General features: G+C 41.6%; 3 protein-coding genes across 4 annotated transcripts; 1 reads left to right on the top strand and 2 right to left on the bottom strand.

Annotated features, from left to right (window-relative positions):
• The first annotated feature begins 1,392 nt into the window (after positions 1-1,392).
• LOC127769356 (uncharacterized) lies at positions 1,393-7,843 on the top strand. The gene is made up of 4 exons (XM_052294906.1): positions 1,393-1,761; positions 6,908-7,027; positions 7,290-7,320; positions 7,525-7,843. Exons 1-4 carry the CDS (start codon positions 1,393-1,395, stop codon positions 7,647-7,649), a joined length of 645 nt encoding a protein of 214 aa, XP_052150866.1. The 3' UTR covers positions 7,650-7,843.
• A 1,633-nt stretch (positions 7,844-9,476) lies between these two features.
• LOC127772323 (uncharacterized protein At4g06744-like) lies at positions 9,477-11,229 on the bottom strand. The gene has a single exon (XM_052298352.1). The coding sequence runs from the start codon at positions 11,054-11,056 to the stop codon at positions 9,692-9,694; it is 1,365 nt and encodes a 454-aa protein (XP_052154312.1). The 5' UTR covers positions 11,057-11,229; the 3' UTR covers positions 9,477-9,691.
• Positions 11,230-14,964: 3,735 nt separating this feature from the next.
• On the bottom strand, positions 14,965-21,261 carry LOC127772124 (filament-like plant protein 7). 2 transcript variants are annotated; one of them, XM_052298110.1, is made up of 4 exons: positions 21,057-21,261; positions 16,350-18,172; positions 16,188-16,245; positions 14,965-15,793 (listed from the first exon to the last, which is right to left on the bottom strand). In XM_052298110.1, the coding sequence occupies exons 2-4, from the start codon at positions 18,125-18,127 to the stop codon at positions 15,377-15,379; spliced, it is 2,253 nt and encodes a 750-aa protein (XP_052154070.1). In that variant the 5' UTR covers positions 18,128-18,172; positions 21,057-21,261; the 3' UTR covers positions 14,965-15,376. The 2 variants fall into 2 exon arrangements, with proteins under 2 accessions (XP_052154070.1, XP_052154071.1); XM_052298111.1 differs by lacking the exon at positions 21,057-21,261 and adding an exon at positions 18,795-19,122.
• Positions 21,262-27,549: the final 6,288 nt, after the last annotated feature.

Below are 27,549 nucleotides of genomic sequence, written 5' to 3'. Positions count from 1 at the left end.
CACTCACTATTAGCCTAGCCCATTTGCTTATTTTTCTTTTTTTTATTTTCAACTTGGGTTGGGTACAAAATATAAAGTTAACTTCATATATTTCATAAATGTTTCACCAGATAGCACTATACTACTTATATGATTTTATTTTTAATTTCCTCTCTTTGGAAAAAGAAATGAATTTAAATAAATTTTGCCAAACCTTACTGGTCGTTTCCGCTACTAAAGCTCGATGGTAAGCCTAGTTTTCGTGGTAACTACCAATAATTAAACCCTATGTGTAACATGCTACAACCATGACCTATTTGGATGCGAAGGTGACCATGGTAAGGTGGGGCTAACCAATTTATTGGTTGCTTCTTAGAAAAGCCAATTGTTCTGCTAAAATAGAAAAGAAAAACAAAGTGCTTCAAAGTTTTCCTATTACTTGCGGTGTACATTCGACCAAAAAATTATACAGCTTGGAACACATTCCTAGGTGTGCCATTCATTTGGTACATAGCTAATAAAGCATTGGAGAATGTTACTACTCTGGATTATTCACACTATCCTTATGTAGAGGTACATTCAAAATAAGAAAATGGAAGGACATCCAAAAAAGGGCAAAGATATAAAGAATTATAATATTGTAATTATGCATGTGGACCACAGATGCATGCTTGTCATGAGGTACGTTGTTTTTTCCCTCTAGTTGGTGGGACAAATGTCTTTGTAAATACAGTCATCTGTTAGAGGACGTGTATTGCAACAAACAGCAGAACCAGACGAGGAAGAAAGCATGTATTTCTTGAAGGTACATCCTTGTAAGAAAAAAAATGTGTATCGTATTGAATGATATGTGAATATACGAACAAAATATTTGTCACAAATAATTGGTGCACCCATACAAGGAAGAAAAAATGTATTGTATTAAATGACACAGTCATAAATGGATCAAAATATCTTTCACATTAAATTTTAATGATCCAGCCTTGTGCTACAGAGGAAGATATGTGTATCTATTAAAAAAGTATCACATTAAATGGTATCTTCAAATAAGAAGCAAAATATAGGTAGAATTAAATTGTGCAAATGAAAGATGTATATATGTAGAATTAAATGATACGCCCATATATTGAAGAAATATACATCGCATTAAATGTTGAATCCTTGTATGGACGAAGATATGTATCAGTTAAAGCGATACACTTTATTTTGTCATTACTACAGTAGGCCACCAATTCCAGTTGGAAGCATGACATTTACAGGGTAACCAGGACGTATTCACACACGACAACATCTATTTTGGACCCTTTTGTGTTAGTATTATATATTTGACAAGTTGTTTAAGGCTATCCCCTTTATACTACTTTCCTCTCTCTCTCTCTCTCTCTCTCTCTCTCTCTCTCTCTCTCTTGATCTATGAGTAATAACGCTTCAAAGGGCGTAGCTCCAATGAGTGGTTCTGAATATTCAAGTTCTGACTCAGAGGCGACTCTGGATGACATTCCTCCTATAGTGATTGATGCAGATTTAGAGGAAGAGGAAAATATGTCTGATATGTCATCCATGTTGAATCTTCAAGGTCCAGATAAGCTTGGCAATAATCAACCTTTGGATATTGTACCTTTGAACTCCATTCCCTTCAGGCAAGAGGTGGCTTTTCACCAAAAAGTGGATTCGAGTAAAGAAGAGGTTCCGGTTCCTCAATGGATGAAACAACTTGATAACTACAAAGATGGGGACTGGACAGTGTTCCTTCAAATAAGGGATGATGGACATAAAGATTGGGTTAGTGGTGCAATCTTACATTTCTTTATTAAATTTGTTACATATGCTTTGCTTTTTTATATATATTTTTGATATATCTAGAATAGTGAGGATTGATACACTTTTGAATAAGGTGTTTGCGTTTTATTTCAAGATCTACTAGATTTATTTTAAGCAATAGTATTTAGGCTTCTTACTTTTTCTTTCAAAATATTATGACATACTATCAATTAGTTTTTTCTTGTTTTGTTGACTTGTAAATAACTTCCATTTGTTTGTCAATATATTGATGAATATTATGTACATCTAATTCAATCTTGACATATCATCACATTTATAATATCTAACAAAGCATGCTTGAAAGAAATTAAAGCTTTCTTGTGTTATCATGTAAAAAATATATGAAATGGATATTTTCACCACACGATAATGTAATCATTTATACTATTAATACAATTTTATCAGTATCTACAAGTTGTACATTAGAAGATGAATGCATTTACTATAAAACAGGACAATCCGATGGCATAGAGTAGCGACTAATCCATACTATTTCCAAAATAAAACGATCGATTTGGTTGAATATTATTAAAACCATTTAAAATATATTGGTTATGTTTTATATGAATTAAGCGGCATGCTAACTAGGTACATATAGAAATACATGTAGGAGGGGTCATCTGTTACATTATAGTTCCTATTTGTGATAAATATTTGGATGTTTTGATAATTGCATTTGTTACTATCTTTGATTATAGTCAGTAATGGGAATCTTTGCGCAGAAAGTACTAGGTGTGGAGAAATAGAGAGGGGATCATTAGTACTTTCCGTTTATAGAACAAAGAGCATTTTTACACAAAGTCAATTTTATTCAAATTGAAAAGTTGTTATGATAGTGGTATTGGTGTAAATTAATTTATGTATTTTCATAACTAGGAACTTCATAATGTATTATGTGCTTCCCTCAAAAATATATTATGTTCTTAAGTAATTGAGTAAATTGTCGTAGAATTAGATCAAAGTCTTCTTTAAGACAGAAACTATATGCATAGATATGTTCTACAGGTGCAAGGAAGGGTAATAGTCCTCATTAGTCATTGACACCACCCCCTCCCTATACCACTGAACAAGAGGATAGCTATTGTATGGGATCCCATTCGAACGGGATGATACTAGGTAAGCATCAGATTTGACTTACCTCTTATCAGATCTGACACTCGTAGTTATTAGGTCATACCTGTGGGGTATTAGGTGATACCAACCAATACAAATCGAGCAGCGATGGCGAAGGTAGGGGTGTGGTCTTTGCGGGACAACGACATTGGAGGCTGGGGCTTTCAGACGCTCTCCTCTATTACCCCTCTCTCCTTGGACAATAGCGAAGAGGCTGGCTCTAGGTCGTAGGGCCATCCCACCTCGGTGAGCTTGAGCTCCACACTAGCCCATAGGACCATGACGACTCCTTCAAATCGAGCCTCATGTGTCCGTATGATCGTCGCTAGCCTTGTCGATTCTTGTGTCATCATAGTATCTCTCCTCCCCAAGCTCAACTAGATTTATGCCCGTGGTGGAGAGAGTTCGAGCTCTAGCTCTGGCTCCATCACAATCGCCACAGAGTGGAGGAGGTGATCAAGTAGAAAGGACGTCGGTAACTCTTCTCTATCGCCAGATGGTTGCCATCGATGTAGAGAGGTTATGCTTCAGCTTCATCGCATCCGCCAGGCTAAGTCAATGAGGTGGTGGTAGAGCTCAAGCTCAAACATAGAGGAGGTGGTACTGATCCTCCGGCGTCGATGATTTAGGGGATACCGAACAGAGATGAGGGACAAGATCCCATCCCCTTGCATTCCCGCTAAATAAAAAGTAGTATGTAACTCCTAAGTGCCTACTTTGGAGCTGCAATTTTTTTTCTTGTGTTTAAAAGAAAATAGTTAAATATTGGTTACCAAAAATATTAGAAAAAGTTAACCGAGCTATTTGGGTAGAAACTCCATCATGGGTCATTACATGCTGCGGTTGGCAGCTAAAGCCTGTGATGCTAATTAATGTTGACGCCTACATCGACAAAGCACATATCTATATAACTCCAGAGCACATGTCTTCATACAGTTTGTCATTGCCATCAATCATCAAGTCCACCAAGCCAAGCTCTTGCTCAAGGGAAATGGGCTTCTGATATGGATGTAGACATTACCGGAGTCGTTGAATTCACATATAGCATGATAATGAAGATTGAAGAAAGATAAGGAAGAAATCAAATCTGGTGACATTGGGGGTGGTCCAATGGGAGCTCTAGAGGAAGTCAATCTCGAGCAAAACATGTGCATACTAGCGGCGGGACATAGTTAGGTGTGCCTATGTAGGCGGTGGTTGGCGAGGTCAAAGTTCAAGGGCTTAAGGACTAGAGGCCGACACACAAGCCCAATATACATAAAAAAATAAGGTTATGGTGACAATGGTTAACCCTTTTATACCTAACATGTAAATGAGTATATCATGGGTAAGCTTCCCCATGGATGCATGTGTGTTTCGCCATTACAAGCCTTGTTTGCCCACGAAGAAACGATGAAAATGGTCAGAAAAATACCATTTTGCTGACCTTTTTTTTCCTCAAAAAGGAAATAAAAATGGTAGAGCCATAAACAAAATGATATTAGAACTACTAAAATAAAAAATGGAGTATTGGAATATAGCCTCAGAAACAATATCACAATGTGAAGCAAGTCACGGTCATGTTTACACTATAAATTCACATAATATTCAACAATTAGTTGGAGATAATATGGTAGAGGAGGTTTTAGTTCGATATAAGGAGCACTAAAGATCATAATTTGGAGGGTCAAGTCTTACATATCTGCTCTATGACAATCAGTGCAAGAATGTAGAGGCTTTTTTAATTAATGGTTGTTAATTTGGTGAAAGATGATACATTCTTTCTCTTTTTTACTGATCATGGATGTGGTAACTCCATGTTTCCAATAGCTAGGGATGAACATAGTCATCACACTAGCAAAAATAAGGGATAAAGAAAATCTTAAGTCAACATAACTATCAAAAGTATCATACCTATTAGATTAGTGTCTTGGGGAAAATAATCTATGTTAAATTTATTGTGCAATAGTTTCTTTTCAAAAGAATGAACAAAGACGATGACAAGAGATCCGATGCCATGGAAATTTAAGGATCACCATTAGTTCTCCCGTCGCAAAACCTTCAAGAAGGGAATCAAGCTTGATTGCTAATATTGTATGGACCAACCAATTATGGTCATACTCTTGTGGCCTAACACCAATACACTCCTTCAATAAGGATTTGATAATGTTGAAATTTTAGGATAGAGCTTGTGAATTATATTGGAGATTTAACGTGAAGAATAGTTCTATGATAATCATGCCACCAAGATTCCATGTAACAATGCATTATTAGGTTAAGGAAAGCTGGCCAACAGCAAAAGTCATTGGACAAATGACATGTTGCAAATTAGACTAGAAAACTCGGCCAACTATATCCGTGTTCGAGGCATTGGCTCAGAATCCACATCGAACCTTGGATGTTCCAACTATTGGTGATGTTGAACTAAACAAGCACTATTGGCCCACCATCTACCCGGATTCAAAAGAAGTATCACAAGCTAGCTTTTTGTCGATAACCAACACTTGACTTTAGGTGACGCTCCATCTCTGTAGAGTCGGATGTACCTAGTCGGATCCATTTCAATGGATCCCTTCTCGCACATCTAGAACGTGGGGACGTAAAGGTTGATTTTGTCTGCCTTGATGACATCATTGATGATAATGAGATCACGGTTTGATTAATCTCTAGTTTCTTACTACTATAGGTATTGTTGGTTTCTCATTAGTTATGAGTTTTTTCATGGGAAAATGGGCATGCATGAATTTTCATACATAATCGATGGCATGCCTGATTCCTTTACACGAGTTTTATCATGAGTTGAATCCTTGTAATTGTAATGTATTTGCATTCAACATTGTCTGGTCTAATCATATGTTTGTTGGTTGTCAACCATTAAATCTACAAGCCTAAACGACCTTTACATGCATATGGATCAAGCTTAACATTATTTCTTTTTCTTTTAGTGTATTGATTCCCAACCCTTTTTAGAAGCTGGTAACGGAAGTTGCCTCATGACTTACCATTTCAGGAACCGATCCCATGTATGACCTGGAAGTGGGTCATGTGGGTTTATCACACCATTATACATGGGTTCCGTAGTGGGAATCAAGTGGTTGAGGAATTGACCTAAGCCCCGAGAAAGTATAATGCCGCATTAGATGGAGTTACGGATTAAGCAAACTTGCATGTTCAATTCATCCTCTTGTCATAGCTATAAAAAAAATATACAGTGGCAATGGTAGGTTACGGATTTGCATAACCCTAATAGAGTTTTAATTATAAAAGGTAACCTTGAAGGTTAGGTTCTTTCTATTTTGTGTCACATCCATGGTTATCAACGATTTTGACTTAAGTTGTCCACAAGTATATTGTCTAAACTCGTATCCACTAAAATCTTGGTATTCCTTCAAAAAAAAATATCCTTCCATGTAATATTTTTCTATAGTGATCCCAGTACATGTGCCAAGGCCACTAAAATAACTACTCCTTTCGCATGAACAAGTTATTTATGCTTCTCACATGAATAATATATCTTGGAAAGATATGAAATTATATGCATTGGATTGATTTAACCTAGATGTGGAAAGTTAGCTATTGAAAAACCTATATGAAATAAGTATAAACTCAAATAGCGCGTTGGCTTCTAACATTTTAAATGGATTGACTAAGGTGCATATGTTTCATTATTCAGATACAAGTATATCCTAATTGCCATACGGTATCCCCACACAAATAGTTGGGCGCATTACAAGAAAAGGTTCCATTTTTTAAAGCAAGCTTGTCTCTTTGTTTTTTTTTTCAGTATTCCCATGACAAACAAGTATCGCATGCTACACATCATTTCATCATGTGCATTTGTTTACTTGGCTTTGACTTTTCAATTATCTCAAATCTCTTTTGATAGATGTTGCTTAGTGTTGTCCATGGACAAGATCATCTCGTGTTTTTTTTTGGTTTTTTAAGTCGATGTTCTAGACCATGAAGTCTTCCTTACAATATATGAATTGTGATTTCGTAATACCTTTTGTTGCAGTTCTACTATCATCAGAAATACAAAAAACAGTTACGGTCCAGGTCAGACGTTAAACTATTTTTGAAAACAACCCTAATCAACGGGACAGATATGTTCAAAGGACAAAAGCTACAGAAGAAGGTAGGTGGCCAACTATTTTGTGCTAATACCTATTATATATGTAGTATAATTTAGCACAATATTTGATGTTTGGGATTTGCTGGAACAAAAATGTGAGAACTAAAAGTAAGTTGTAATCTCAAATTGTCACTTTTTTATAATACAGTAAGGTATATGAAAAAAAAAATCAATCTAGGTCATTTTTTATATGATTGTATACGTGCTGTACTAAAATTTTTTTGCAGAAACAAAATCTTGATATATCTTATAATTTTATTTGCAGAGGACAATGGATTCCTATGGCGAACGTAGTGGTATGAATTTTAAACATACAATTTTAGAAGCTTGTTTCACAAAATAAATAACATGATCTAGGCTGTGATTTGGTTTTGTATAATGTGATTTAGAATATTTTACCTTACTCTTTATTAGTTGCATAGTTGTATTTGAATTGATTCTGTTCAACGTGCAAGGTACTGAAGCTAGTGTTTTCCTTTCACCCATTATTTTGAAATCAGGGGGAAGTAAATCCAACAAGGGAGAAAAGAAGAATACCAGTTCTAAGAAAAGCAAGAAGGCCTTGAGTAATGGAGATTACCCTGTGATGCCGAAGAAGCTGACTCTGCCTCATGGTTTTGTGTAATTTCGATTCAAACTGCATATGCCAAAAGCTGGGAGAGGGAACAACGAATAAGCCTATTACTTGGCTAGCTAAACTATTTTCCATGGTACCCTTAAGAATAAGTGCACTCTGCATCAAACCGTTGATGATGCTTCTCAGTTATCAGTTGTTTTTTCGTTGATGTTTGCTTGTAACTCGAGTACTGTACCGTTAATCTGCATGTGCTAGCTATATGGTTGGATTCAAATTTGATATTGGCTGATAGCAATTATGTTGGATGATATTTAGTACGTCAGAGGCCATTGCCAGGATATTGGTTGGGTTGGGGGGAGGGGGACTTTTTTATTTACACACTGTTTTAGTTAGCTAATCATATGCCATATGCATTTACAAGAATAATTCTTTTTTATTTACCATAACTTCAGTTATTCATGTATTATTTTCTACATGCACCCTTGGTTACTAATATTTAGGTGAATTAGATGGCTTTTAAGTGGTATTCTTGACATGGAGTCTTTTTCTAGCTAGTCCTTGCTAATTTGTGGTCCATATTTTTCTCTCTTAATAGATGATAATTTTAAACCCTTTAGAGTGAATATGGTAACTAGTTCTGAATGTAGGTCCTCTTTGTGTTGTTTTAGGCTTTTAAGTCAGTATTTTGGTTTATATGATTTATAAGCCAATAGATTTAAAAAGTCTAAGTTTAATAGTGGAGTAATACATATATCTCACATAAGAAAAAAAAAAGTTTCTCCAACCTAATTTTTGGCTTAATAATGTAAGAGTGACTTATGACATTAAAAAAAGCCAACCAAAAACGCTACTTATTTGTTTACGTTTAGACTTTTCAGCTTATAAGTTGGTTTATAAGCCTAAACAAAGAGGGCCATAGCGTACTACTACATTTGTTTTATTTAGTAGAATTAATTGCCCAATAGGCCACATTTGATTACCACCATTATTGCAGCTTGGACTAGGGGCATGACACTATTTTTCACTTTTGACTATAAATTTTTGCAAAGTGTTTCACCTTGGACCCATGCATTCTTCCTCCTCTCTCTCTCTCTCTCTCTCTCTCTCTGAGCGCTCAACTCTCCATTGAGCACTGAGCAGGCCCTTACCTTTGCCTCATTGAAAGCAGCAACGATCAGCACCTATGGAGTGCAGCAGTAAGATTATTTACCTCCTGCAATATGCCATTCCTCGTAGTGCTAATGGTTCGAAAGATCAAGATCATTGGCATGGCTTTTTCAGTGGTACAGTGAGCTGAGAGAGAACTAGAGAAGAGAGAGAGGGTAATTAAAGAGAGCCTGAGGAAGAGCTGGTCTAGAGAGGAAGAACTAGTCCAAAGTGAAAAGTGTTGCTTACCCCTGGTCCATGAAACATTGGTAAACAAATGTGATCTAATGTGTAATTTACTTTTTTTTAATATATAACACAATCGACTTTTAAATTCACTTAACTATCTGTCCTTCTAGTAATATTAATGCGAAGAGGTAAACATACTAGTTAGACAGATAGTTAAGAGAGAGGTGAAACAACACGTGTCAACAAACTATTGAAAGCCAACTCCACCCATCAGCTGACAAAATTTCTGCCATCTTAAGATAGCTAGATGTCTAAAGCGCTTTTCATAATAGATCTATGGATACTCGTTATTCAATAAATACTATATTGTTAGTAAAAGTTTGAGATAAAATAAAGTAAACTGTGTCACACATTAAAAAATTGAGGTATTATGTTTTCAAGATTATATATTGGCAGTTGCATGCGCAGTGAAGTTGACGAAGGCAGGGAAATTTAAAGCTGATCTTTCATGGTGATCTGAATTATTACAAGCTTCTGTGGTTCATCAAAATAAAATCTCCATTACCTTACCTAAACATGCAGATATATGTGAAACTAAGTTGGCCGTACGTAACAGTGGATGAGAAAGGAAACAAAAGTAACAAAAAAGTAGACACAACACATCAATGAACACAACCAGCCAAGAGCAACCGAATCAATCGATAATCGTGTCACGTTCACGAGAAGCACAGTGCTTTTGCCCTTCCTTCTCGCGCTCATGGATGCAGCGCCGAGTAAGTCCTGTACTTGTCCTCCTCCGCCGCCGCCGTGTCCTGCTCGCTGCCGGCGCCGGCGGCGGAGTGCTTGTTGTGGCCACACGGCACGTAGGTGTTGCAGGGGCACGCGGAGGTCTTGGTCCGGTGGAAGAAGGCGGCGCACTCGTCGTGCGACCGCTGGTTGGGCGCGTACGGGATGCAGTTGCGGTCGACGTTGAGCTTCCCCTCCTTGATCAGGTCCCAGCAGCAGGAGCCGAGCGACGTGAAGTAGTTGTTGGAGAGCGTGAGGTTCCTGAGGCGGCCCGACCACGAGAAGGCGAGCTCGCACAGCGCGTTGGGCACCTCGCCGTAGAGGAGGTTGTCCGCCAGGTTGAGCTGCTCCACCTTGCGCAGGCACGCGAACGACGCCGGGATCGGGCCGGTGAGCTGGTTGGTGCCGGCGTCGATGACGGTGGCCTTGGCGAGCAGGCCGAGCTCGTAGGGGAGGCAGCCGCTGAGCTTGTTGTTGAGGAACAGCACCTCGAAGAGCGTGTTGGCCATGCGCGCGATCGACTTGGGGATCTCCCCCGTGAAGTTGTTGTTGGCGAGGGAGAGGTAGTTCACCGGCGAGTCGCCGATGTTGTCGGGCAGGCTGCCGGAGAACTGGTTGTTGTTGACGAAGATGGCCTGCACCTGCGGGAACGAGCAGAAGACGCCGCCGGGGAGCTCGCCGTAGAAGCTGTTGAAGCGGATGTCGACGAAGGTGGCGTTCTTCAGCTTGAGCACGTCCGTCGGGAACGTGGCGGGCGACAGCTTGTTGTTGCTCAGGTCGAGCTCGTAGAAGTACTGCAGCCGGCTGAGGTCCGGCACGGCGCCGCCGAAGTTGTTGCTGTTGGCGTGGAACAGCGCCAGGTCCGGGAGGGCGTCCACGAACTCCTTCAGCGACGACGCCTGCAGGTTGTAGCCGTTGAAGTCGACGGAGGCGATGGTCCGGTCGGTGATGTTGGGCGGCCGCTCGCAGAAGAACCCCTTGTAGGTGCTGCACAGGTCGGCGCCGCTCCAGGAGGAGATGATGTTCTGCGGGTCGCACGTCACCGTCCTCCTGAACTTCTGGATCACCTTGTACGCCTTGTACAGCCGCTCGTTCTCGAAGTCGCACGGCCGCAGATCGCCGCCGCCGCCGCTGGAGCCACCACTGGAGCCACCACCACCACCACCACCACTTCCTCCTATGCCGATGCTGATGCCCCCGCCGTTGCCGTTGCCGAGGTTGATGTCGAGGTCCCGCCGGCTGTGCCGGCCGTTAGCACGCGCCCCGGGCGCAATGCATGCCCCCAGCAAGCAGAAGAGAGTGAGGCACCGCGCGGCAGACAACGAGCCTGCCATCTCCGATCACGGGCACGGCACACTAGCTACTGCAGAAGCAACGTGTTTGGGCTTTTGTGCCTACGAGAGCTAGCCGGTTCGGCGCCGCGTCGCTCTCCCTCTCGTCGCGCGCGCGACTGGTCGATCGAGTGAGCGCGCGCGAGCGGCTTCGACCTTTGGTCCTGAGGGCGCGCAGGCGCCTGTAGTATATAAACACGGGGGGCGCGAAGGCGGCAATATCGGCGTGCATGGGAGGCTGTTGGGTTATTAGCTAGCCGTCAATTTGCGTGTTCCACTTTACCCAGGAAGGTTCGATCGATCATCATCCATCAGGTCGCTGTGCAAGTCTCCTTCACAGATTCACTTTGAGCATTTACTCCCCAGGGACACTCCATTATTCCATTCACTCACACTGTGACAGAGTGAATGAGTGATGAATATGGCTATTGTTTCAGAAGATGGGGCCTTGTCTCGTTGCTCGTTGGATCATACTACGTGAGCATATCGGTACCTAGTCGTGGACTCCACCAAATAATTGCAGAGCTCACGTGTGAGTATTTACATCATACGTACTACCAACATCTTTATCTCTAAATACAAGGGATTATATTCATATAGTCATATAGATAAAATCTTTTATTTTTTTGGATGGGGAAAGTAACATGTACGTGCAGAGATGCAGGTGCTCAACACAAAGGGTAAAAAAAACATGAATATTAGAGAATGACCTAATAGCCCACCACCTTATGGAGCTAGCCGTTAGACCCCTATACGTTTCTGCATGGAACGGATGTGATTTTACTTTCATTTTTATCGCATGTGGTTTGGCCATGCATCTACGTCGGAAGTCCGAACTGACCGAAGGGAACTGCCAGAATTCTGTCCTTGATTAATAAATGCGAGCACTGAACTTATGATTAGACGATTAATTAACAGCGAACAGAACATGAGAGCTCTTAATTCGTAGTAGTACGATCGAATATGATAACAAGTACAATTTTTAATTTCGTGGCGCTCGATCGGCGCACCTGAATATATAGCTTTCCAAGCTCGTTGGTTCGTAGTAGTACGACTGAATTCATCCGTTGATGGAAGCTTCAGGCTTAAATTTGCCCTATCGATAAGCTATTTTAGCACATGACCATTTACTCGCTTTGATATTAACTTTTTTGACCAACCACATGAGCGTTCACTGCCGCTAATTCCTTGCACTGTTTCACCGCTTCTCCTGATTTCTCGACTTTGCAACAGAAAGGTACCTGTACGTAGTCGTGAACTGGTAGTGGTACCCTTTCTCGCCGTGGAAATGGAATGTGCTTGCTTGGCAAATGGCAATGTCCAACCATCGGGCCCTTTTAGCACTCCACCGATTAGTTCAGCGAGCCATCCAGCTTACAGCCCGTGATCGACTTGACGGGCCTACCTAATCCAGGATTACGCTTCCTTTTCGCAGCCGAGCTGACAAGTCAGTTACTAGTAGCATTTGACAGTTCAACCATGTCGTCTGCTCACTGTCTTCTTGAGTGTCTGCCAATAAAATATTTTATTTCAAGAGAAAAAAATATTGTTACTATGCAATGGTATCGGATTGCATTATTATGCATGCAGTGGCCTAACTACGATGATGGACCACGTGATGGCGCGCAAGATGTTACATCCATAATTGTACGTATGCGCCAATGTCGTGCCAGAAAAATACAAGCTCCCTGGCTATCTTACCGGGAATGTCGTAAGCAAAGGGGACAGACAATGTCGTCGCGATTAGGCAATTCGGGTGCCGAATGCGTTATCCTATGGCCGGCACCATTGAAAATACGTAAGCATGAGGATAGGAAGAGAAAACGACATCCGTTCTACTAGCAGCTATGCTTGCCGCGCCATTCCTCCTAATCACCTAATGTACTTAGTACTACCACTTAATTAGTTCAGGTTTCAGGGGGTCCAATGATTTAATTAACTCTGTTCTGCTAAACAAGGCTATGCATCATCAACGTTTCACATTAACTTCAATCGGGCACACGTGAAACGTTGTTAGCGAAACTCCCACCGGTGAAGTCGGCTCAGCTAGCTACGTGCATAAGCGCGGAGGTTAGAGACCTAGAGCGGTGGTTACGACGTACGGTGGTTGAGGAGGCCCTTTCGCGCTTTACCTCCGCGGCCTAGTTGTCGCGCCCTTTGGTTTCTTTCTTCCCCTGCTCGGAAGACACTACTACGTAGTACGTATACGGTATACTCGTACTATTTTTTTTTCTTCGATTACAGTTAGCGCATCCATATTCCGTCCGCGTATAGCAATCCGTAGTCGTCGTCGTCCTCTCGATCGGCGTTAGTTGCGAACCAAACCGATCGGTTGATCGAGTGAGTCTCCGCGTCCGGCCAAACCGACGCTTCCGGCGGGCCGCGCAAAAGAACAAAAAGGAAAAAAAAGGCGCTCGTGCTCGAATCGAGCGCGCGGGTGGAGCAGCGACCGAGCGATCGATCGGTCACGGGCTCTGCCACAACTAACCGCAGCCACGCCCGCAGTCGCGGGTGGGGTTGCCTCTTGCTCGAGATTGGGGGTTGTATATATGCACCGCGCCGTGCCGCCGTGCACGTACACGTACATACGCGCGGTGCCCGTACCGCGCCCAAACAGCAGCGAAGCATGTGCACCGTCCTCGCGCAAGGGGGGAGGTGGGGTGGGGGGAGATTGAGAGGCGCCGTGCGCGGCAGGGCGCTGTCGCTGTGAGCCTTGAGTACGCCGTCGCGGCGATTGTGTTTTTGCTGCTGGCTGCTGCTATTGTCTCGGAGCGTGTGGGTGTGTCGCTGTACGGTAAGATTAGGCTATACTCCTAGTTGTACTTGTAACCGTGGTACTCCTAGTACTTTCTCCGTCCAAAAAATAAAACGAATTTAGAACCGGAGATATGTCTAAATTCGTAGTACTAAAATACTAAAATACCACATTCAGCACCAGATTGGTTTCTTATAAAACGGAACGGAAGGAGTACGGCTATTAGTATTGTTTATTTAGACACAGATATTAAAAAAATAGATAGAAATAATGAAACTTGGTGTGTATACTTTGTGAATATAAAGGCCGGTTTAAATAAAATCCATTATCTAAAAAAATAATGAAACTAAGATTATGATTGATCAAGAAAAATATAGGAATATCAAAAAAAAAAGAGAAAAGAATTAAGTGAAGAAATTAAATAGAAAATTATTGTGATTGATTGAGATTGGGAGGTAAATAAAAAATAGTTTATTTTAAGACGGGTGTAGTACTAAATAGCGGCTGGCCGTAATAGTGATAGCGCGATGGTGTTGCGCTATTAAAATAGTGAAGAGAATATTACGGGGGCTATGTGCAAAAATATCATCCATTATTTGGTATATGTTATAAAATAAATATTTTTTACTTGGCTATGTTATAACAAAATATAAATTAAACACTAATCTACAATTTATAATTTTAACGAGTAAAATAGTCTGACAAAAAGTGAATATACACAATTTACATATTTTAGTTTTTTTTATGATTTTTCTATTGAAATATAAGCATCCATAATATCACCCGCTATTTGCTACGCATAGGAATTTGCCGCCCCGCTATCCGCTTTTTAGGGTGTGGCCTGGTTTAGTTCCTAATTTTTCTTCAAACTTTTAACTTTTTCATTAGATCAGAACTTTTCTACACACACAAACTTCTAAGTTTTTCGTTACATTGTTCCAACTTCAACCAAACTTCTAATTTTAACGTGAACTAAACACACCCTTAGTAGTAGCCTGCTCATAGAACTTCGGCACAGAGCCTGAGAGCCACCCTCCTCGCTATTTTGTTCTATATTTTTTTTTTGTTCTTTATGTGCATGCAACGACCAAGGTGAGTGAGATGAAGTTGCACCAGCTAAGCTAGCCTAACCATAAACCATGGTACCGATCGATCACATGTTGCTACAAGCTTTTTGCTTAGGTCATGGGAAGGAAGTACAGCACAGCATGAGGCCGAACCAGGGCTCTACCTATATGTATTCCGTATTCGACCCGCAATGCCCGTGCCTCTCGGAAAGCCATCCAACATCAGTACAGCACAGCACAATTTTAGTACCCCGTACCATAATAAATCCACCAATCATAAGACCATATGCATATGTCTGGAACAGGATTTTACAAACATATAGTGTTGATCACGTCGCAACACATATGACATAACCGATAAATTATATTTTAGCTACGTAGCATTGCCCCCTCTTATTGGACATGGGATCGGAATAACTTAGAAGAACAAGCTCCAGCACTGCTGGATGCACTAACAACTTAATCAGAGGAGCGTAGCAGGCTAGCAGCCAAGGAGCTGTTTTATGCCTTCTTCCCAAAGATGAGTCTACTCAGCAAGCTCCCACCCTGCTTCTTTTTCTTCCTCTTCTTCATATCAACAGAAACAGTGGTTAGTGGCGACTTGGGGATCACGGGACGAGGAGCGATTTGTGTTGAACCATTGTTATCAACTTTATGGCCAGTGCCAACATCTTGCTCCTGTAGAAGGTTCTTTTCAGTTGTAACACGTTCATCGTTCTCTTTCTTGCATGCTGCTTCTATGGATGGGGGAGAACTAAAATTCTGATTTGCAACTAACAGGTGCAAGTTATCAGACTTTCTTTTGTCTACAGCATCCGCATTTGCTGGACATTTTAGCGCCTGCAGTTTCTTGCTTAGGCTTGTAATTGTTTCTTGGCACTCTGCAAGTTTATCAGCTGCTGCGGATATTGCCGAATTCTGCAAGAGTTGCAACCATTATGGTTCTCATCATACCAACATGAAAATGACTAGAAAATATACTTCACAATTATTGCGCTTATTCAAAGCTCACTAATGGATAGCCCAGTGTCATGCAAGTGTACAACTATATTTATTCAGTAGTAGGCCTTTAATCAACACTTGCTACATAAACTGCACCTTGAACATTTGATGGAATATGTATAAAATAGAAAAATAAAATGTCTAAGGAATCATGCGATAGTGATTGAGTGATAGCTATGGGCATTGTGGTGCTCAGCTAAACAAGGAATGTTGTGAAGTTCAACTTGTGAATTGAAACATCAGATTTCAGATGTGTATTAATTTACAAACAAAAAAACATAAGAACGTTTAGAAGGACATAAGATATTACTGTTAGTTGTTTCCCCTCTTCTTCTGGTAACAATTGCATGCTCCCATCAGCCGTAGCACTGTATCATAAAATAGATGTTACATATTTATGTTGGATGATTCTCAATAATAGTGTACAGTGCTGAAAATAGTTACATGATTGATGGTTCTCAGAAATAGTTACCTTTCTTCATAATGTATTGACTGCTTTTCTTGACAATTATCACCATGATCTTGCCTAACAGCCAGCAGTTCCTTATCAAGCTTACAAGTGACAAACTGAACCTGAGAATGATTTTCTACGGGGTCACCAGGGATCAGAAACGGTTCTTTCTGTACCTCTTGTTGAACTCCTACAGCCACTTTCGGACTTGTGCGTTGCATTTGTTGTTTTTCCTGCATGTTTAATGATCTAAGAGATACATTTCCATCGAAATCATTTGTGATGCAATCCACAGTTTCGAGAGCATCGACACAATAAATATATTGGTTCACTGTCCACTCGAGGGTTAAGCAAACTTCTTCGATGAACTTTCGAAGATTGGCCTTTCCATCCAGTACATCACTACATACACAGATAAGGTGCTCAAGATGACAAGTGAGTTCAGATTTCTCATGCAAAAATGATTGAGAACTCAGAACATTGTTTCCAGAAGATCTTTCGATCATGCAACTCACTCTTTCAACAAGAGTAGCCACCATGCTGTCTATTACTGCCTGGTCATATGTCACATTTGCAGCATCATTTCCTTTGTCTGAAATCTCAGTCCTCAATGCAGATCTTATTTCATCAATAATGATATCGACGCTTATTTTAAGGACTTGATGCTTCTTTATGATAAGTTCCAAAACATCTTGAATCCACTCGGGATACTTGTCAGATAGACCATCTTCAAGGATTCGATCTTGGCAAACTGTTTCTGTCAGGGCAGTTTTGGACTCTGTATCAGAAGCATCTGGCACGCATTGATGTGGCGCACTTGAAGGCCTTGAAATCATTTCAAGCTTCTCTATCTCCGATATATCTACAAGCAACTGCATGTCAGATCCTGCTATTCTTCTTCCCCTACTGTGAGATGCATGTTGCTTCCCAACTCTAAAATGCTCTCCTTTGGAAACTAAAGAACTATTTGCCCATGGTTCAGGACGGTTGTCGTCATCCAGTTCATGGCTACCAACCAACTCCTTGAGCTGCCCTTGCACTACTGACAGCTTCGATGCTTCATCTGCATACTGCAACTGCACAAACTGGAGGTCATTCTCCTTCTTGGCCAACAATTGCCTGAGGTGTCTGTTTTCATCATCCAATTCCTGCATCTTGACAAGGTAACCTTCAGAAACAGGATGCGTTGGAGTCACCATCTGCGGTGATGACTGTGCAGATGAATGTGGCTTTCTCCTTCTGTTCTCAACACAATTACTGCCCCGTCGCTCAACCTCATCTTTCATTTTTGCCAAAGCCGCAGGCCCAGGAAGACGCTTCTGGACCATGGTCCGCAGCCTCTGGCATTCAGTTTCCAATGCAGTAATCTTCTTGGTGCTTTCCTGCTGATGCTTCTGGGCAGCATCAATTGATTTGAGGTCATACTCCCGCTCTTTGTTCCGAATCTCGAGTTCCTTCTGAAGGATGCGCACCTCATACTGAAGAGAGCCACACTGTTTGTGTGTGAATTCAAGTCTGGCTGTGGCATCAATTAACTTTTGGTTCAGGAGTGCTGCAGACTCACTCAGCTCAGTGATCACCTTATCCTTGGAGTTGACAATATTGCGAAGATTGTAGTTTTCAGTGGTGACCTTTGCAAACCGCTTATTTGCATCTTCTAACTTCTGCTGCAGACTCCACACTTTCTTCTGCTCCAAAGAGATCTTATCAGCTGCTTCGATGATAAGGCGTTCTTTCTCTTCTCTAACACGGAGTAGCTGCTCTGTGCAGGATCTTAAGGAATCCTCCATTTCAGTCATCCCTCATGAATATAGTTTCACGTGTGGCGCGTTATCATGCACCTTCTGAAACACCATGAAAACCAAATCTTATTAGACTCTGATGTTAGGTAGTACTACTACAGTAAGTGGTTCGTTGAAAGTTGAAACACAGTAACAGTCATAAATAAATTATGGCTGTGTTTAGTTCCTGAAATTGGGGAGAAGTTTGGGGAAAGTTGGTGGTTTGGAAAAAAAGTTTGGAGTTTATGTGTGTAGAAAAGTTTTGGATGTGATGTGATGTGATGGAAAGTTGGAAGTTTGGGGGAAGTTTGGTGTGAACTAATAAACAGGGCCATAAAATTTATGGAATCTTTTAACGGAAAACTGAACAGAGTAACAAAAAAAAAACTATGTCAAAATTAACAGATGCTCCATTCTACAACAATTAACTACAAACAAATAGCAAACCACCGGTTAGTACAATTGAGTTATGCAGCATATCAAACTAATCCAAGTGAAGAATAGAAATAATTTAATAAAATTAACAGTTACGACTAACAACTTACTAAAATTATATCTCAATAACCAATATCCCATGCCATCCAAACTACATAGGACCAAGTGAGCAAGTCCAGATCCCTATACTAGCGGCAGAAGCGGTCTAGTGAAAACACTGTAGCATATGGGTACCCAATTGGCTGCTCACATGGAAGTGACTCGGCGTAGACGCGACGACGCGAGCCTCACCGTCGACCCATCCAGAAGCACCCTGCCGCCAATCTACTACAGGCCGGACGCCCCGGCGAGAGGGGGACGTGCACCGGCCAGGTGCCTGTACGCGCCCGCGCGGGCGCCGCAGCCAGGAGGACCGCATCCTCCTCCCTCCGCCAACGAGACTCATAGCGGCGGGGGGCGTCGGCATAACCGCGTCGCGCGGGAGGCGGCGCCTCGGAGCCCATCGCCGTCGACGCCGTGGCCTGCGCAAAGTTCGCTCTCTGCTTCACGATTGTGGTATATGGAAGACCGGATCTTTCTCGGCGGTGTTCGCCGTTCGGGCTCGATCCTTTTCCCAGTTTCGGGGAAGAGACCAGAATAAGGGGCCTGGGCCAAGAACAAATTAAGCTGGGCCTAGTTTTCTCAAAGCAAATTAAGATGGGTCCAGTTTTGGACGCTCGGCCCATACACTTGTCATCGAGATATAAAATCGTCCATAAACCGCGAAACCAGATATGACGTATCCCCCAACTTATAAAACCAGTGCAAATTAGGTTTCTCGGCGGTTTTGATTCCGGTTTTGTCTGATGTGGTAGCTGACTCAGCGAGAGACCCACGTGAGCCCCACGCGTCAGCCTCTTCTTCTCCTCCCCTCTCTACTTCTCTTCCTCTTTCCTCTCTTTTTCACGGGCACCGACGAGGGAGCAGCTGTACGGGCGGCAACCGGTGGGCGCAGGCGGCGGGGGAGCAACTGCACGGGTGATGACGTCGACTGCGGAGGCGGCGGCGGCGGCTGCCTCGCGTTTGTAATCCTCATGGCGGTAGCCATGTCTCCGATGAGGCCGCGCTCCTCCAACGCGAGTTCGACGCCGGTGGCGGGGAAGAAGGAGAAGGCGATGACGAGAGGTGATGCTCGCAATCCGCTGCACCCCGATGTGAAAACACTGCGGCGGGTCACGGAACACCGCCACCACCAACGCTCAACTCCATCTAGGCCATCGCTGGCGACGAAACCCCCCTAGCCCCTCCACCAGTGGCTCTTGCCCCTGCTTCGGCCGACCGGCATGACCGGTGAATTAGAAGAGAAGAGAAGAGAAGAGTGAGAGTGAGAGTGAGAGAGAGAGAGAGAGAGAAAGGAGGGGAGAGAGATGGCGTGGCATCCTGACATGTGAGGCTCACATGGGTCCCACGCTGACTCAACCGCCACGTAGGACAAAACCTGGGTCAAAACCACCAAAGCACCAATTGTAACCGGTTTTGATTAGTTATGAGATGCTGGATATCTGGTTTTGCGGTTGGGTATTTGTGTGTTGGCGCAATGGTGCTGGACTAGTCTGGCTTCGGGTTTGGAGAGCACAGGAGACAACATAGCCTCAGCGGCTCAGCCTTTGTGTCAAGAGAGAGAGAGGTAGCAAGGAAACATGCCCTATCGCTCGAAAGAAAAAAAAAAGAGAGAGAGAGATACATGCAAAGGCCTGATCCAGAAAGAGCTTAACATAGCAGTATCTGGAAAAGCTGAGTTTTCCTCACAATGTAGGTAAAAATTTTGGGGGACTAAAGATTTTGAAATAAACTGCTACAAGCTTCACCAAATAGAACCAAGGAGTATGAAATGTACTGGTCTACTTGGGGGCATGATAGAAAAAAACTATTGCTGGATATGAACAAATTATTAGCTTGACACATGAGGTCATCAGACCAAACAACAAACACCATTCGTCCACTCCGAACATGATCAGGGTTTTCTTTTATTAAAAAAAATCTTAAGTGCAAAGTAAGGGACTAAAGAGTGTGATACTGAATTAATGAGGAAGTACTAGTAGCATTGTCATCTGAAAGACCCGCATAATTGCGTAAAACTAAACGAGTGACGAACTGACGATCGACCAACTAGTGTTGAGGTGCAAAGATGAACATCAAAGCGCATCAGGCCATCGGCCAGTCATGTGAATTCCATATACCGACATCGAAACTGCTAGTACTCGTAAAGAGTGATCTCATTCTGAAATTCTCAAGGACGGACTCCAAACAAGTTAATTCTTCCGGCACATGCATGCGTGTTGTTTTAAAAAAAAAAATAGAACGCGGCGATCAAACATGCATGTGGCGCCACCAGACTTTCTCCTCTGCGAGACCAGTCTTAAAACATGTTCTGTTTGAATCAGCAAAGCCTCATGAACCAAGATCCAACTGATTACTCAAAGAAACCAAGCAGTTTGCGTCACTCAAAAGAAGAGCATGCAAGAGCACTCACCTTCTCAGCATGCAAGAGCCCCCTTGCTTGCTCGTCGTTGCCACACCGCGCGCGCCGCAGCGAAGGCCAGCGGCTGGCTTCTCTCCCGGCAATCGCACGTACGGTTAATTTGCTCGCAAGGCTCGCTAACGAGCCATGGCACTCTATATCCTTGTGTCCATTTGGATGGTTGGTACGAGGAGTAGAGAGTGTGCAATCTGGGCGGCTGCTGTCTGTTGCTGTTGGTCGCCTTTACTTCTAGCAGCCTAGCCTAGCCCTGGGCACAGCTGCCATTGATCGTCAACGCTACAGAGCGGAGGTGCCTTTCGCGAGGCGACGTGGTGGTCGGCTCGGAGTCCGATTGATCGAAATCGAAGCAGAGAAGTGAAGAGCGTGTACTGTACGGCTGTGTTTTTCCTTTTAAAATTAGAAGTTTGGGTTAAAATTGATACGATGTGACTGAAAAGTTATGTGTATGACAGATTGATGTGATAGAAAAAGTTGAAAGTTTGGATCTAAACACAGCCTATGTAGTACGTACTCCCTCCGTCCTGTAAAAACACAACCTAGTACTGGATATAACACATGCTAGTACTACTATACCTCTGTTCAAATTCATTGTTTTAGAATATGTCATATTTAATACTACTCTCTTCGTTTCACAATGTAAGTTATTCTAACATTTTCCACATTCATATTGACATCAATATAAATATAGGAAATGTTAGAAAATATATATCTAGATTCATTAATATTAATATGAATATAGAAAATATTAGAATGACTTATGTTGTGAAACAGAGGAAGTATATTTGTTTTTTTTAACGGATGGAGGACTACTCTCCGTAGGTAGCAAGCAAAACGGTTGGGCTGTTGCTGCCACTGCCAACCGGGACAGACAAGTCCCGCGGCCGCGAATGTGGGGGGAGGCCGCTGCTGTTGCCGGGGGGGCCTCGCAGCTCGTTCGCCGCGCGCGATATTCTCACCTCCGTGCGCCACTCTCGATCGATCGATCGCTTTCGCGAGATGCTGATCTGTCGACTTGCGCGCTGGTACGTACGTGCCGGTAGGGAGTACGTGGGGCACGAATGCTGCGGCATATCTGCTGAATCGTAATTGCCGTTTTGAAGTCTTGGATAGGAACCAGGAAAGGAACGCGCCTAAGCTACGTGAGTGGTGGGTGGTACGTAGAGAGAGGATGGAGGATGGGGATGGATGTGCCACCGCAGCTAAGAACCTTCCCCCATTGTCTTGCGATAAATTTCCGTAAATTAATAAATTTTCGTTATGCCACAAGATTTGCATCAAAATGCCATTGTTTTTCTATCTCTCAATACATCGTGTAGGCCCAAGTCGATCCTTAATTAGGGAATGCTGCAATAGTCAAACACTTGTCCAACACCGTTAATCATTGGACCAGATTACGTACACTCGTGGGTGCATTTTCTTTCCCTACTTGTATCCACTGGCGAGTGGTGTGATTGCTCTAGATATGGTGAACTATCGATGAGTTTGAAAGTGGTTCACTGTGCCCTTCATCTGACATCTGCGCTTTTACGCTTTTCTGTATAAAAATCCACATTTATTTCTACGATCTTACGGAGTACTGAAAAGAATTAAAAAAAAAGCTCTTCTGAGTAAGTCTCTTGGATGTCTCTCTCAAACAGACATGGTTTAGTTCCTAAATTTTTTTCCCAAAAAATCACATCGAATATTTAGATATATACATAAAACATTAAATATAGATAAAAAGAACTAATTACACCTTTTGTATGAAAATCGCGAAGCAAATCTTTTGTGTCTAATTAGTACATGGTTAGCCATAAGTGCTATAGTAACCCATATGTACTAATGACGGATTAATTAAGCTTAATAAACTCGTCCCGCGGTTTCTAGGCGAGTTATTAAATTAGCTTTTTTTTCATTCGTGTCTAAAAACCCCTTCCGACATCCGGTCAAACGTCCGATGTGACACCCAAAAATTTTCTTTTCGCGAACTAAGCACACCCTAATTCTAACCAAAGCAATCGGCAACATCAATACTCTTGTCGTGGTTTACGATAAATATGTCCAAAATCAATTGTGACAAGTAGGTGCTATAAATGCCAACCACCTCTGTGTACATTTGACATCTTAAGGGCAAGTGCTATGGTAGATGTGACTACTGCCTCCAAATTTATCTATTTATTCACTCATGAAGCAAGAGGCAACCCATACAATGTATCACCTCTAGTTCACAAATACCAATATATTTAATACTCTCATATCCTTTTTGAAATTTGTGTGGAGTTTGCCTCTTGATTTAGGGGTGGCTCATCATCTCTCTCTTCACTTTTCTCCTCCACCTCATCACTCAATCCAATGTGGCACTTGTAGGGGCAACATATGAAGCATTATAGTACTTGCCCTAACTCTTTACCTTTTCCTATTCCTTTCATTTGAAAATCCTATGAACCGAATAAGCATGGAAGGGGCGGGGCGAAGGAATCCGGGGCATCGTGACTAGCAGATGAAGGGGGTTATCGGCATGTCGATGAGATGTGGCTAGATACAGGCTGACGATGGAGCGATCAATCCATCGAGATCGTGGTCATGCGGATAGGATGGGTTGGATCCGGTTCAATTTTTCTACAGAGGGAAATACCCCTTGCTAGGATAAGGATCCTCTACCATAATGTCACTATCATTACAGTCACTGGTACGCGGGTCCCAACCTCTAATTGCCCCATACATCAGTGCTTGTAATGGTAGAGGATGTGAACCCTCCTTGCTAAGAGCAAGTTTAATAGTATAGCCAACCACTAGCTCTGATTTATCTATAGCCAATCTAGTAGCTCATTCATACAATAGTTACATACTATACTATTAATATCTGGTCCCACCTGTCATACACACATTGCGTCTTGGAGCCCGTGCTACAGCTGGCTACAAATCTGTAGCCCGTTGCTCTTCTCTCACCTCATTTATCTCCTTAAAATATGTTTGCAGCTGGCTTATAGCCTGCTATTGTACCTGCTCTAAGAGCACCCGCAATGGTAAAGTAAGGTGCTATCTATAAAACATGTACATCTCATCAATAGACTAGATTAATAATAAAGCACTTTAATGGTATGTCTACATGGGTATCTATAGCTCTCTAATCCATTGCCTCGTTTTTCTCTATAGACTATCTCCAGGTTAGTAGATAGCTTTGCTCTCTCTTCATTTAATCTCTTCCAAGTAGGTAAATATGCTGACATGCATCTCTTGTAGAGAGCCTATAGATAACCATTATGGGTACCCTAATGTGGTTTACCCTTTTAATCCAGGCCATTCATGTGCTTTAATTTCATTGTGTTCTTTTTTTATGAGTCTTAAACTTTAATGACAAAAGAGCATGTCTTTGGACCAAAGTAGGGATGACAATTTTGCCCAAGGATCTGGGTATCCGTGAATACCTGGCCTAATGAGGATAGGCGTAGGTGTAACTTTTTACTGTGAACACACCCGTCCAAGACCCGAAGACGTGGTAGGCAACAGCCGGGTTTAATTGCTAGTATTTGGACATTTTGTGGACTTTTGGATGACCAACAGCAGAATTGATGCTTTTGATTATAATGTGGTGGTGATGGTAAGTGTTATTCATCCTGAATAACTAATTTACTTTAAAATCTCTCGCACTCCATCTGAAAAAAAATGGAAGTACTGTTTCACCTATCCTATCCTGTTTTACATGCCTTCCAGCTGAAATACTTAAATACTTTTAAATATAGAAGTGAAATATGGGGAACCTATATATTTCTTAGACCCAAATGCAAGAAAAATATAAATTTCAGCAGTGAATGCTTAAATTATGCATCCTATTACCTCACAGAAATCAAATTGTCACCTAAAATTGTATGAAGCTAAAATTCCTAATTTCAAAAGGTCAGCATGGATGGCTCTTAACCATGTAAACAGTCAAGGTTGTGGAAGCAAGCAATGTGATCTGTTCAGCAGCAGTTGTTTTACGCTTAGCATAAATATTTTCACTGTTTTACATAGTTGGGAACTTCGAACTTGGGATAAGCCAGTAAATATGCATTAGAAGATTCACAGCCGTCTCATTTCAAGTTCTGGGACACATGAAGACTATCCTTGTGCTAAGACATGAATTTTCAAGTTGCGCTTGGGATGGTCATAGCTGTAGTAGGAATGATCTGGTATGGGCACGCATCTTCAAGACTTGGACGCAAAGAGCGCCAATCTTTTTTTTTTTAAATAACACCGGGGGAAAGTGATTCCTCACCTGAATTATATTGAGTAAAAAGGGAGGTTACATCACATAGAGATTACATGATTAGGGAGAACGAATAGAGGAAGAGAGAAGATTTTTCCAATCGGTAACTACCGATCTGTCTTCCCTGCGAAGACGCTCAGCCCACAGAGTAGCATCTTCAATACATTTGACAACTAACCTAGTCCGAGAATTGGGAAGACTCCGGAACACAACATCATGTCTATGATTCCAAAGCCCCCAAAAACAAAGCAGGAAGAAAATTCTGAAGTGTTTGGCAGGCAAATGACCGGGGACGGCAAGGTCAGCAAGATCATGTACATCCGAAACGACAGATATGCGTAAGGCTCGCCAAAAGTCTTGGGCAAATTGACAATGAAGGAAGAGATGACTCGCTGTCTCAATACCTCGGTTGCAGATAATACACCCAGCTGTCTGAACAATGTTCTTCTTAAGTAAGTTAGCTTTGGTAGGAAGACGATCCTTAGCAAGAAACCAAGCGAAGAATTGAATGCGGAGGGAGCTCGGTTGTCCCAAATACTCGGTTGTCCCAAATAAAGCGCCAGTTCTTGCATAGGGGTAGGGCCCTTTGAGATGACAAGCAAGGCATCTGATGAGAAAGATATCAAGCAACGCACTCTATCATCAGTTCATCACAGTTAAAGCTTGATGAGAAAAAAATGATGTAGAAACTTACGGATACTGTAGTACTATACCCCTGTTCTTCATCAGTTCTTGATGTACTTGGTTAGTGCAGAAAGACGTCCTCCCCTATTGATGTCAAGCAGGTTTAGTTCTTGTACATATGACACTGGCAACGGAAGATCAAAGTAAATTTTGCAGTATCCAAGAGGCAGAACAGTAACCAACATGGTTTTCTTGTTCACAGTGCCGGTCACCTCTAGTATATTGCTCAATAGCAACAACAAAAATAGCATGTTCAAAATATGGATCGGTCAGCCTCAGAAGGGAAAGTTAAATTCTTCAATCTTCGGAAAATGTGAGAATAATATAGTAAATAATTATAGTTTTTTGGTTGCGTGGAAAACTCTTAAACCTTATTTCGGTTGACGAGAAATTTACTTGTAATTTTCCACCCAAGCTTAATAATAAAGTTTATAATTGAACAATGTGAGAATAATATAGACTATAGTAATAAGGGCATCACAATATAGTCTAAAAGTGGTCCATAAGCAATACAATATTTGTTTCAGCCACCTAGCAACATTGTGGAACTAGTTCATAACAAAGAAATAACCAAAGCTACCCATAAGCATATGGGCTGTCCATAGAGAATAAAATATATTATTTGTCTCTACCTCTTCACTCATCCTAAGGTGGTGTTTGGGAAGGAGGGACTAAACTTTAGCCCCTTTCACAAAAGTATAAGTCCTTATGGGAGGGGCTAAAATTTTTGTTAGTCCCTCTTTCCCAAACACCACCTAATACTATTTGCTATCCATATATATTGTGGGTGTTACAATATTTAAAGTTCATATAAGGGGGTCCCATCGGGGGGTGCTAATGGGCGGGTGATCGCTCCCCAGCGATCACCCCCCCTCTCTATACTCTACTCTTTTCCTTCCTGCTCGCTTTCTTCTCTTCCTACACCATAATTTTTTTAAAAAAAATAAAAAAAACAAAGTTGGAAAAATTTATGTATAGAAAATACGATATATGAAAATATTTGAATTTAAATTCAAATTTGAAATGGGTATGTAAACTTTTGACTTATAAAACTTTGGGTCTATAAACTAATATTTGAATTCAAATTCAAATTTGAATCAGATATAATTCAAATTCAAATTTGAAACGGGTATATAAACTTTAACTTATAAACTTTATGTCTATAAACTTTATATGTAAAGAAATACTATATATAAAAAATATTTAAATTCAAATTCAAATTTGAATCGGATATATAAACTTTGACTTATAAACTTTTGGTCTCTAAACTTTAGATGTGTAAACTTGAGATGTATAAACTTGAGATGTATAAATTTACTAAAATAGGAAAATAATGCGGTGCTAAAAAAGAAAACCAGGTGGAGAGGAGGGCCCGAATATGATTGCCTTGGGCGAGCTCGCTCAGTAGCATTTCCGGGTCCCATCTATATGGATTAATTTTGCTATATATATTGTGGTTGCCCTAATAAAATGGTTAGAAAAAAGTGAGCGTATCCTATGCACACAGGCCCTCACATGTACACACCGTGTACACCAACTAAAAATTATCACAAAAAATTCTAGGAAAATTCA

Source organism: Oryza glaberrima, chromosome 4 (assembly GCF_000147395.1).
Source record: "Oryza glaberrima chromosome 4, OglaRS2, whole genome shotgun sequence".
In the NCBI taxonomy this organism is placed as follows: Eukaryota; Viridiplantae; Streptophyta; class Magnoliopsida; order Poales; family Poaceae; genus Oryza; species Oryza glaberrima.
This window is presented reverse-complemented; position numbering and strand designations above follow the sequence as displayed.